Genomic DNA, 13,781 nt, shown 5'->3' with positions numbered 1-13,781 from the left:
AAAATAAAAGTGCATTTTCGCCGTGATATTCCATCTCCGTTCGCTATGATAATTTTTCTCATTTCTGTGTCAGTTTTGGTCCCAAACGTGGTCAAAAACAGGTGCAAAAACATGAGCAAAGTCTGTCAATCTTGAGCAATTTTCGTTCGTACTTTCACTTCCGCATTTGCCATTTCTTTTTTTAAATTAACGTGCTGTTGATGCTACAAAAACTAAAACATGTGCTACCACAAATAATACGAAAAAGGGGTTATCATTTGGATTTTGTCTTTAAAATTGCTTTTATTCATCGTAACAATAATACTAATAAAGGAAACCTAGATTATTTATGAGAAAATAAACTTAAAATATTAAAAATTGAATATTGTCAGGTTGTGATAAATAATTAAATAAACAACCGCACGTTAGCGGCACATGCTTGGTTGTAAACAAATCAATCGGGACTTCCCCAGGAAAGCATGCAAAAAGTGCACGATTTCCTGACGTTTGCATTTACAAATATTGCAGAATTTACTTCAATTCTCAGCAGGTGGGTCAAAATTTTGGGGCTTTTATTATCTTAAAAATATAAAAGAATAAAAATTTAAGCCTGTTATGTTGTAAAAAAGGTTATTATTGGTGAATTTACATTGAAAAGTAGTGTGTTTGACAAAATTCTCAAAATTCACGATGGACCACCAAAATCGCGATGGACCCTCAAAATCGAAATTTTGTATTATTTGTGGAGCACTGCTAGTGATGTTTTTAATGGTAATTATTGTTGTAAAAAACCTAATTAACGCCCCCTTTGAAAAATGCAATGCCACAAGGCATTACTTAGAGAGAATACGGTAGTCGGTATATGTTTTTGAGCCTACACTGTAATGACTGCCGAGACCTTCAACACCATTTTCTTCTTTCATACATTTCACACTTTTGTTTCTTCCTCTTTTGAAAATTCCAGGTAAAATCAAGTATTCAGAAAGAGTATACAGCACATGCATGGAGGCGTTTGACTGTCTGCCGTTAGCGGCGCTGATGAACCAACAATTCCTGTGTGTGCATGGAGGACTATCCCTGAAATCCACACATTGGACGATATCAGAAATGTAAGAGAAAAATGTGAAACAAAAATATGCTCTCCCAACCTATTTAGAAAGCCAATCCATTTCTCTCGACCCCCTGAGTAATCCCCAGGTTTTGAACCCGAGACCCCAAGGGTCGGTTTCTAGATGCATGGCTAGTGGTCTGGCTTCCTAAGCCACCAGGCTTAAGCCCCATAGTGCTAACAAGTGCTTACCAGTGCTTACAATTCACATCGTATTTCACCTAGAAAGAGAAATCAATTTAATGGATCCACTTGGTAGGGCTAGCCTACTGGCTTAGGAAGCCTGACTACTAGCCAAGCTTTGAGAAATCGGACCCAAATGGCGTCACAACTCAGTTGCATTGGAACCCCTGCTCTAAATTATGGGAACATAGTCATGGTAATTTGAAGGTGATTATGAATATGAGCAATGACAAATATCATCATTTCAACTGTCTCTTGCCATTTTGACCCACCATCATTTGTTTTAGGATTAGGGTTAGTTAGGGTTAGGTTTTTAATTTAAAGTTAAATTGGGAATAAGATTAGGGTAAGGTGACAAAAAGGAAAAAATCCTGTTCTACTGGCCCGACTGAACCAGACTCTGTTTTGCACATTTAAAAAAAAAATTTATTTAAAAAACAAAAAATTTAACAAAGTCCATCTGGTGATTTTTGAAACAGATTCAGGGTTTTGTTTCTGTCACCTAAGGTAAGGTTAGGCTGGCAAGCCTTGAAATAAGTGGACTGGAACCAGGAACAATTTGTTTTTGAACATTGCTCCTAGTTCACTAGGATTTTACAAGAACCAGGAGCAATTTCTGAAGAAATGGGAGTAATTAATTATCAAATAGCAAATCCATTTCTGCCTATATGCTCCCAGCGCCTGCTTATTTCAAGGCTTGAGGTTAGGGTAACGGCAATAATGTTGATCTAACCACAGTTATTTCACTGGCGTAGTGCACGTTAGAATGTTAGGGAAACTGGCTCACGCTTTCTTTGTTACCAACCACTGATCAGAATTATCACAACACAAAGCCTATGGCATATCATAATTTGGAATAGGTGTATGATGGGCTCAGGCTTGAACCAATAACCAATGGTTACTAATGTACACTATGTCAGCGAATAGGAGAAAAGTAAATGCAGGTCTTTAGATGTCCGCTGTGCACTCACCGGTATGTGCACTGATGCCAAACATTGCCAGAAAAATACTGGGAAATTATTAGTAGAAGTGGAAATGCTTTTCTAATTTCAATAAAATAATAATTATAAATTGATAATATCATCAATTTGATATTTAAACCAGAATAGTTGGAGCTTTTGTACTTTTTAAAAGAAAATATCTGGTAGAATGCTCAATTATCAGATAACCTGGTATGTGTTCTTGATGAAAATAAATGTACTAAATGAATACCATATTTCGTCAAATAGTCGCCCCCCCCCAACCACTTTTTTCAACCAAGATGTTTCAAAAATGCCGATATTTCCAAGCTATCTTGTGTAGTAAGCTTACCAAGTTGCCCACATGGTCGATAATAGCGTCAATTTTTGGCGAAAATCTGGATTGGAAACCCGGAAGTGAACCAGAAGTCAGTGTTTCTAGTTCATAGTTCGTCATTTTAGCGTGAGTTTTAAGTTTACCTAATGATTTTAACGGGAATTATCGTTCTAAAAGTGACCCTGAATAAACGCCTTGGGAAAATGTAACGCTCAAGTATTTATTTGACGAAAACACGTTAAGTGATTAAAACGTAATTTCTACTATCTTGAAAAATACAGCCCTATCCAGTAGGCTATACCACATGCAATAAGTGTGTTTAATGCAAGTGGAGTAGTGTAATGCTAATGTATACTTACATGGCAAAACATTGATTTTTCTAATGTAGCAATCAAATTTTGCAATACCTTAGCAAATAATGGATGATCAATAAAGTAATCAATACCTGTTGGTTAAAGATACCTTTTGCTAGCTACATGGCTTACCAAAATGATCAATGTGAAGAAGCTAACAAAATTATGGGGAAGGGGAAGGATTATAAACCACAAAATGATAATTTTCAATTCCCTGTGATTAACTTTTCAAATTTCAGAGAATGGGGTAATTTTCCGAAGACATACATGGAATATGCTTTGTAATTTTTTATTCCAAGGAAGGCTATATTCTCATGATGTGAAAAATAGTTTGTGTAAAGAATTAGGATTTAATAGTGGAAAGAATGACCCTCCTGGGATGATAACAAAAGAGATCAAGGTGGGGGGTAATGTTGACACTTCAAGGATTTTATTTGATAAAATGAAAATGTTAGATGCAAAAATGCAAGACAGAGGTTTGATAGATAATGATATTCATCATTATCTGAAGGAAAACCACAATGTAAACAAAAAATATCACCGCTATTGAAACGCAATGAAATATCGGATCGGATCAGAAATCGGCTGATATTATAAAATCAATATCCGATATTGGATCAGTGGAAAGAAATCATTTCAGTTGAGCCCTTGTATTTTTGATTTGATTCGATGGCCAAGGCTCAGATTAGGATTGCCGGTGGTATCCCATATTCTTTGAAAGATAATCCCAAAATCAAGAAAAATTTAGTGTTTTTTTTAAAACAGAATAAAGACTGGGTAAATAGATTTAATGTTTAGCTGAAACAAAGGCTGCATGTGTAACAAATAACTGTGAATTACAACCAAATGAAGCAGTACTTTGTTTCTTGTTTCATTGAAACTCACTCCTCAATCATCAAATACATCTCTTCTTTTTACTTACATTTTTAGTAAAAGCATGGCATTGATACTTGAAATGTGCTGTCATGATGTAACATTATCACTGAAAAAGCTTTTTTACACATGAGCAATCCATTACTGACACATGTAGCCAAATCTTTCAGATGAAATACAAAAGGGAGGATAACAATGAACAGTGGAAATGGAAAAGATGTGGTACAATATGCGGAAACTGACAGTGAAGTGTACTTATCTGGATTTATGCAATTCAAGCCAGAATCAGATTAGACCAAAGCGCACATTGCAGGGCTTCAAGCAGCCCTATATTTCCTATTTTGCCTCTAATTTTTGGACTCTCCCTATATTTTCCTATATTGTTACAAAATGTCCTATAATTCTTATATTTTTCCCAAATTTAGGAAATTCCGATGTTGATTAATGTACTTCTTGCATCGATCCCGAGATGCGGAAAAAACCAATAGTCATTTTGTCCCACATAATGAATAATAACAGATAACCCCCTGATCCCCCGGTGGAATCACCCAAATGGCGACGTCACACCAGACCATCATCCCTTATCCTTCTTGGTCTCCGACCGCAACATACGTGTGCTTCGATTGCTCCGATTTTGTTCATGTGTATTCTGACCAAGCAAGATATTACAGGTTTTTTTTACAACCCTAGGTAAGATCGCTCCGGTTAGTAGTCTACAAACCATTTCTGTTTTGGAGTAATTACCACTAGGCATGGGTACGTTAAACGCATTTACCATTAAACGCACGCATGATCCATTAAGCGTTTAGCAATTGTGGTAAACGTGTAACACGCAAGTCATTTTCAACCTTCAATTTTCCATTTTCCAATGCTAATCAACAGTTGAAAGCAACAAAATCTGAAGACGACCTTAATAATTTACATGAAACTTGCTCAAAACATTCATTATTTAACACTAATACGTCGAAATAATGCATAGTTTCTGACATGTTTGGGCCCTTGATTTAGCGAATTTTACCTTATGTACGGCGCCATTGGTACTAACATATTCTGTTAGAAATTCCGGTTTTGTGAGGTGCACCGCACCTATCGTATATTCATGAAATCTTGGCACCAGACGGGGTTGGATCAATGCGTGTTAATACGTTAAACGCACGCATCGCCGATGCATTAAACGTTTAGGAAAATAAACGGAATAACCCATCCATAATTACCACCCAATGTGGATTTTGGCAGACCAAATCTAGATTCAGATGTGTAGCAAGTGTGTGAATTCTTCAGAGTGAGATCCACACTACTTGATGTAACAACTCCCCACTGTCCCGTGGGATTGTGTTAAAAGAGTCAACAACCTGATCGGTGACGGACAACTAGAGACAAATTGAGCACTCTTGTGTTATCTGATGCTTGAAAATTGTGACTGGGCTACAATTTCAGGTGGAGAAGTGCCTAAATAGTTTGTGCAAAAAGCTATGTGAATCTGCAGAGATAGTATTAACTGACATAATACTAAAGGAAAGAAGGGGTAGATACAGGTAACGGGGTTACAAAAGTGAGAAATTCTGTCAATATATAAATCAAATTTGGATATACTTATAGGGAACACCCTTGGTTACTGGTCTTATCTGTTTTGTAGAAATGATATAAGTCTGGCAAGAATATTAAATGATTTTGGGAACAGAAACTATAATTACGGTGTGATTTAAGGGCCCTATCAAGTCTCAGAAATGCAGTCAAGGAAAATCGCTGTGGGAATTTCTTAATTATTCACGCATGACATACAGAATTACATTTTTTTTTAAATGAAAATTGTCAAGGAATCAAAAAATAAACATCAATTTGGTGTAAAATCGGGTATTTTGGTGAAAATTGCAAATTACAATTTTAAAATAGGTGGTTTCTGAGACATGTTTTTCTTCTTTTAGTGGCCTTATCAGGGGCTTGCTATGTGGGAGTTAAAACAGGGCATCCTGACAGCCGAGGAAGACAACATTAACAGCACTCTTTGCAAGCTGGTCTTTTGCTATCTATTAAGAGAAGTGTCTTAAATGTGTGGTAGTATGTAAATTCCCAAATGTACTCGTCAGAAACGTGTTATGTGGGAGTGCATAACAGGAAGGCAGGTTTAAAAGGAGTGGGCATCGCCAGGCATCTTTGACAGCAGGCAAAGACAGCACTTTTTTATACTGTATTATGTGTGATTAAGTCTGCTTGCAAAAGAAGGGGTGAAATGTGTGGCAACTTATGCAAATGATATTAGAAATATGTGATTATGTGGGAGGTAAAAAACAGGAAGGTGAATTTTAAGGAGAGTGCGAAAAACTGTATCAAGCGGAATGACAAAAAAAGTGTGGCAAATTATGAAAATGAGACTTGTTCTAACAAAATGAGTGGAAAGTCGCCAGGAAAGAAAATAAATATGGTTCATTGTACACGTCAGAAAACAACAGAAAAGAAAAGAATTGTTCCTTGAAATATTAACTTTTGAAGACCAAGTGAGGGAGCATCCCTGACAATTTACATATCATTAAAAAGCTTATGAGCCATTGAGCCAGAGAAACAGGACATATAACTCAAAAATAAAAAATGTGCAACTTTCCTCTCATTTTGTGAGAACAGGTCTCAAATAATATGCAGGAGGCAAAAAACAAAAACATGTAGTAGTTGATTTTAAGGAAGGTGTGACCATGTCTACAAAAGAAACGATAAAAAACCGGCAAATTCTGCAAATGATATAATTAGAAATATGGAGGAATTCTGGAGGAAATATTGATTTTGAAGATCAAAGCAAGGAGCTATCCTTACATGTTTGGTATGATTTTAAAGGGTAAAGTATAAAATAAGATTTTCAAATCTGGAATATCTCGAAATCATTTTGTCAACTTATGATGGTTTTGTGAGAGCAGGTCATTGTGAGTTTTCTGATTTTTGTTGGTATTTTCACAGAAGCTGACTGAAACGTGAAAAGCATAAAAATAAATGTAGAGCAAAAATGTCCACTTTCACAGTCTCTCAGGGATGTCAGTTTTCAGGCAATTGCCTGATTTCAGGCCTTTTGCTACTCCAAATTTCCGCACTTTTATTTATTTTCAGCCCGTTTTGAGGCTTTATAGCCCAAATTTATGCGCTTTTTCAGGCTTTTCCTGCCAAGTCACTTCAGGCCACTTTCATCCCTGAGTCTTGACAAAACTGACAAGGAAAGCTAATTTGCACTGTTAATTTTGCTATTAAAAAAGCAGAACAGAGTGAAGCACTTTTGTAGGTTAGATCAGGGTTCTCAACTGGCGGCCTGCAATTGTGAACGGCCCTTGAACAGCTCTAAAATGTACAGTAAACATAGCAAACCAAGGTGTATTTGATTGGTCCTCAAATACAAATCCTTGAAATGATTTTAGCCCTCCGTGGCCCACAATCAAATATAATATGAAAACCTCTGGGTTAGATTTTTTTAATGCACATAGGTTTACAAATGTTTCCCTACCTTGAGTGTCATTGAAATGATTCAATCACTCTTTTCACATTAGAAAATTCTGTCAGAACTTGTACATTTTGGCTTGCAGCTGATAGGGCTCAGAAAAATTGTTTGCTGTCCGGGGAAAATGTGGTTATGATCGTATCACAAAAATAATATATACTAGCTGGAATCGGTACAGCCTTTTTAAAATCCATGAATGGGGTCAGTCTTTTGTAGTAAATCCAAAGAATTAAGTTGTTTTTAAATTGTCATCAATAGACATCTTACAGGTCAAAAATATCAATTCTTAATAATTTGCCATAAAATTTGTATTATATTGCGTAAATTCAAATAAAAATTATTTGATATCAGAAGGTCATTCCATGTATTCAGAATGCAATTTGATGTGTCTGATGTGCTCTCATGTTCCACAAAAAATGCCGTGCAAACGTTGCTAATTGATCCCTATTCTCTAAATTTTTATTTTTATCTCCCCGTTTTTTTAAGTTGGAGTAACAGGTTTATTTTTAACCCATTTTACATAACCTGGTAACAGATTGAATCAAATTGTTTATTTTAATGAAAATCCTGCAAACAAGATATCTATGATAAGTGCCCACTTCCTATCTTCAGGTAGACACTACTAGATTTTACTTATCTCTTCCCTGAATGTGGAGTTGAAGAAAACGTGCATTTTAGTAACAGGTTTATTTTTAACCCATTTACCCGATAGTAAATGTTGTGTATGTGGCTGACATTTACGGCCAGATCAAGCACTCTGGGGCTATTTTTAACTCTTGTGGCTGCAGATATCAAGCTTTCAGATGAAAGAAAAAAAAATATTGGGAATAGTAGCTGATGGCACGGTGATGACGATAAAATGATGATGACGTTGCGAACTTGCAGCCGTCGTAAACAAAATGCCCTTTTGCAATATTTTTTTGAAGTAATTGTCTAAGTATGTGTCAGTAGCGACTGCATATAGGTCAATCTCATATAGCTCCTGAGCTATTCTGCTTAGTAGCTTATTTTGTATTTATTTATTTATTTATTTTTTAAATGTACATTTAATAACTGATAAGGACTGAGAGTATTACTAGTTATTTGAAGTGCCACAGTACTATGAAATGAATCCTAAGGGTAAAATTAATGCAGTTGATGCCGTACCTCACTTTGCTGTTATGAAAATTGTTTGCAATGGTTTTTTTTTTTCCTAGAATAGTCTGCAAGATTAAGCAAAATGAAACGAAATGAAATATTGTGTTTTAGTACTATCATGTAACTGTATTCTAAATTAGTGTCCCCAGTGGAGTTTTCTAACTTTCAATGTAGTTTTAAGCATCCACGTTCAGTATATTTTTAGCATCATTTTGGGTAAAATTTAGGGATAAATCTGATTTATAAGAATCATGCACTCACAATTTTGCAAAACTTGTGAACTTTATAATGGTTTGTTCTGCAACTGGTTCTAATTAATATCTTGAATTCTGCTGTACCATCTAGTACTGCTACTCTTGGGTGAATTTTCAAATTCAGAGCAAAGCGCTGGTATAGATACGCACATGTTTAAAGACACAGATATGTACCTGTAACACCTGCCTCGTCAAAACATTGACATTACCATCTCTCTGAGAGTAAAAATCAAATCGGCTCTTGGGATGCTAATTATGATTATTTTGAATATGGTAATTGTAACTTCTCTTGACTTTTTTTTTTTTTTTTTTACAGTTGGATAGGTTTAAAGAGCCACCTGCCTTTGGTCCAATGTGTGACCTGCTGTGGTCAGATCCACTGGAAGATTTTGGCAGTGAAAAGAATGCAGAACATTTCAGCCATAACTCAGTTCGAGGCTGTTCATACTTCTATAGGTAAGTGACCAGTCCCTTATATAATGTGATCTTGTGATCTAATGTAATACTCATAGCAGCGTATCACCCAGGCGTGACCTAGTTCTTTTTACGCAATAATCAGGAAGAACCGGCAGTCATTGCTGAAGGACCTCACCAATACTATAGCCGATCAGAACCCCACTCCCTGTTTATGCTGTAAGCAGCGCCAAATTAGACAGTGTGAAAGGTCTTTGCAAGATATTTTAGCTAGCCTTTAAATCTGTATCCTCTAAGTGACTTCAGGGGAGGTGACTTTTCATCTGATCATCAAGCTGAAATCTTTGTTTTGTAAATCTGTGAAAATGTATTAAAACAATTTGGGAACAATGTAGAGACAACTGTCCAACCTGGAGTTGTATCTATATCTATATATTTATTAACCCCATGAGAACTACCTGCCGATTGGCTAAAAAGAAGTTTTCATTATCAATCGGCCCAATCAGCAACATGGTTAGAGTAATTTCACCATGCAAAAAATTGGGATGACCATTCTGATTGGTGATTAATGTGAAGATATCATGTAATTGACCAATCAGAGGCAATGTTAGATCGGCAGGTAGTGCTCAAGGGGTTAACATTTACTAAACCATCATCATCTAGGCTGAGGAAAGAAACGAAGAGGGAAGCACCATCTCCTGCCTAGATGGTGATTTGTTCTATTTGTGAATACATATAAATGTCATTGCAATAGAGTGGCCGTTTTAAGCTAATCAAAACCATAGACATTTCCGTGCTACTTCAACTATAGAAAATTAAGTTAAATGTCATTCGCTGATTGTATCGCACAATCCTTAACACGCACCATCCGTCAGCTGATGAGAGTCACTTCAAATTATACATTGTGAGGATAGGCAGACGTGCCGGGGAAAGGGTATCAAAATTTTGCTATTAAATTTGATGCATTATTGACTATTGACTTTAAAAATAAAATTTGGAAAAATAATTTAATAAAATGTATCTTCAAACGCAGCACCTTGTGTGTATCAGCATTGTTAACTTTGTAGCTCATTAGTCATGCCAAACCATTAATTTGCAAAAGATGAATATGGTATTCTAGGATATGCACCAGTTCCTGCCTTTATTTGCATAAAAAAATATTCAAGGGTTTAAGACCAGAAGATCCTATCTGCAATAGCTGCCAGGTGTCATATATTTCGATATATATACAATATAGAATGCAGAAATTGTCAACATGTATAAGGCAGCTATTGCAGATAGGACCTTCTAGCCCTAAACCTTTGATTTGAAATACGTGGAAAGGTATCACATGTGAAGTGGGTCTGTTTTTACAGGTGCAACAATAAAAGGCTCTAAAATTGACCCCCTTTTTGGTGCAGAATGTAGCAAGTAAATTATACCATAGACTAGGTTACCAGCCATTCAAGGGAAAACTGAAAATCCATTTTCCAGACTTAGATAATTTAAGAAAAACAGTCAAAATAAGGAGAAACTCAAGAAATTTTATGTGGCCCTAGAGGGCAATTATTTTTGTCAATTTGGCATGTATCTTGCATACAACGTATCACTCCAAACTGTACTATCAGCTATGTTTTAAAAACTGAATTCATATTTCATACTTTTGGAAAGAATTCTCCCTTCTAGGTAAACATTTAAACAGTCCACACCCTGATACAACCATGGTAAATTGGAAATATTTTTCATGGAATTCTGAAAAATTGTCAGGGAAAATGAGAGAATTTTGTGTGTGAAATTCTTGGCCATGATAGATCATCATGATAGGTGATGATCCACTAGGATCCACAACATGCTCATCTATCAGGGCACAGTTCTTTAACCACAATACTTTTGTACATTCATTGAATGACCTTTGAAAATTTGGGTACAAAAACTCATACTCTGCAACTTGAGGTCAAATGTTTGCACTAGGTTTGTTTAATTGAGGTTATTGAACTATGCCGTTTGGACGAGGACATGATGGTCCATACTGATCCCAGTGAAGGGATGCCATATAAGTAAGCAAAGTTGTTTCATATTGCAGTAGTCCAGTGGGCTATTCCAGTTGGATATCATGGATTTCAGTTGGAACAGTTCAATATTATTTTACAATCTACATCTTAAACCTCCACCCCTTAGACTTTTATACATGCATATCGGCATATTTATTAACTCTTCATTAATTTGTTTTGTGAAAGCATCATGAATTCATACACTCTCGTACATTTTTTTGAATAAAACATCCAACATAATCCCCCGTAATTGGTCCAATACTAACCCAAAGCGGAATCAAGTTTATAATGATGATGATCGTTTAACAAGAAGTCTGCCACCCAATCTTAAAACCTGTATTATGTATATTTCAAACCTAACCGGGTACCACCTGTGATGGTTAATACATATGCAGTAACATTAACACAATTTAAAGAAAATTTACTACTAAAAGTAAGCATTTTGTTGACAATTTCATTTATATTTTTCATACATATATTTTGTAAGTCAAAGCAAATAATGCTGAGGGTATTATTGAATAAAACTAGACAAGGAGTCAACTATGGTTAATTCTACTCGGGCCCCTGGTTATATGACTGGCGGCTAAGTATCTAAGTACTCTAATATCATTTCATCAATATCTAATTATGTGTGCGTAATGTTATGACAGTTCTTGTCCTGTTCTGCTTATCAATGTATCTCTTGCTAGTGGCAGGGGAACATTTCAGCTTAAAATGATAGTGATATTTCCCCTTATTAGCATTTCATATTTTTGATTTGAAAATGGGAGAGATTGAGAGCGAATGCAAGCAAGAGAGAATGCTAATGAGAGAGGTGGGATGAAGATAACTCAATGGAAGTATGAGATAAAAGATGAGAGAATAGAAGAGGAGAGAGAGAGGAAGGAAAGAGACTAATTGAAGAGAACATGCGAAAGATATGGTCAGAGAGAGAGAGAGATGGTGACTGATATAGAGGAATGAGAGGGGAAGAACAAATTCAGGAGGAGGTAGGAGGGAAAAGAGATGACAGAATAAAATTGGAAGAGATTTGAAAGAAGAGGGAATATATGAGAGGTCCACGAAGGAGAGATAATTCGTAGGAGAGACGGAAGAAATGACATTAAGAGGGAAATGAAGAAAAGATGAAAGACATTGTAGAGATAGAGAGAAATAAAGAAAGAATCAGGAATGAATAATTCAAAGAGAGGATAGGAGAAAAATGACAAAATAAGAAGGAAAGATTAAAGAGGAAAGGGATATAAGAGAAAGGTCATAGAAGGGGAGAGAGAATTCAGAAGAGATAAGAGGATGAGGGAAGACATGACAGTAAAGAGGAACATCTAGAGAAGGTAGAAGACTGTCAGATATAGAGACAAAGATATAGAGGCAAAGAGATGAAATATGTACTATACATCTTAACCCCTGGACACTACTGGACATCTAACAGCATTTCTGATTGGTTGATAACTTGAAATGCTTGTTTCAATTGCCAATTATGACTAGGCTTTAAACTATTTATGGTCTGACTTGCATTTGCAAATGATCTTATTAATACCATCCTTGATTGGTTCAACATTGGACACATTATTCATTGTGGCCAATCGGCAGGTAGTTCTCATAGAGTTAAAACAAGATTCATCCCCCTCTGTTGTTTATGAAGAATAATTAGCCGATGTTGCACACATTTTTCTGGAGCGTCTGCTATAAAATGACCAATGCATCGTTGGGTTGCATAAATAATAAATTATTCAGACTGTGACAAGGAAGACAAATGAGATTGTGAAATTTTGTAGTTGGTCAAGACAATGTGAAGGATGGATAGTGCTCAACGCAAGCAGACGCGACGTTTTACCCATAATAGATTGCTTACCTATGGTTATTAATATCAGTTGGGGACACTTGATTAGGCATTTTGTGAATGCTAATTATGCCCATAGGTGTGAAGAACACTATCATAGCCGTATCTATATCAATTTCAAAATTCGACTTGCAATTTTCACCCAGCTTATTTAGCAAATTGCATTCTTAGTGGATTTTTATGGCAGCAGAAAATCAAAAACATGAAAGTTTTATGTGCATCGTGAGTGTTTAAGATTTGGATTTAGGGACATCAAAAATGTCAACAAAAATTAGAAAGTAAGAAAGTGAAAATACTATTATGCTGAAGATTGCCACTTGTAGCTATGCTTGTGTGATGTGGTCGGAATACATGTTTATTATTACAGCCTTAAAGATTGTAACACTCGTTTTTGTAATATTAATCATATAAAAGTAAGAAAATCATTGTTTGTGTTCTTCATTAGCATGTATCAGCAGCAGCATCATCTTAAAAAATGAAAGTCTAGAATTCTATGCAAAGTATATTTGCCCCTGCCACAAAATTGTGTTCTTGTCATTCTTAAAATAAAAAAACAACCTCAGATGATTAGCAATGTCAGATATTAAAGCAATAATGTGTGATTTGCCTAAAGAATAGATTCTTATTTAAATGTTTGTTTTTACTGATCACATTATCCCCTTTTAATTTCGAGCCAAACAAATGAGGTATAACGAAGAAAATTGCGATTCATTCCAACGCCTATAATGCGTGTACTCCGCTCGCCGATCGTATTACATTTAACTGCACGGAGCATCGCGCTCGACGTGTGTACATACAAGCTGACATCCACGGTACATGTTAGCAAGTACTCGATCGTT

The 13,781-nt window shown here is 35.8% G+C and overlaps 1 protein-coding gene across 1 annotated transcript in view; it reads left to right on the top strand.

Annotated features, from left to right (window-relative positions):
* LOC140171244 (protein phosphatase 3 catalytic subunit alpha-like) overlaps window positions 1–13,781 on the top strand; it is a 182,946-nt gene that overhangs the window by 88,726 nt on the left and 80,439 nt on the right. Inside the window, 3 exon segments of the mRNA XM_072194473.1 lie at window positions 944–1,051; window positions 1,054–1,088; window positions 8,975–9,114. Coding sequence (XP_072050574.1) covers window positions 944–1,051; window positions 1,054–1,088; window positions 8,975–9,114 — 283 coding nt within the window.

The sequence above is a fragment of the Amphiura filiformis genome, chromosome 15 (genome assembly GCF_039555335.1).
Source record: "Amphiura filiformis chromosome 15, Afil_fr2py, whole genome shotgun sequence".
Taxonomy (NCBI): Eukaryota; Metazoa; Echinodermata; class Ophiuroidea; order Amphilepidida; family Amphiuridae; genus Amphiura; species Amphiura filiformis.
The sequence above is the reverse complement of the archived record's forward strand: the minus strand, read 5'-3'. Positions and strand labels throughout refer to the sequence as shown.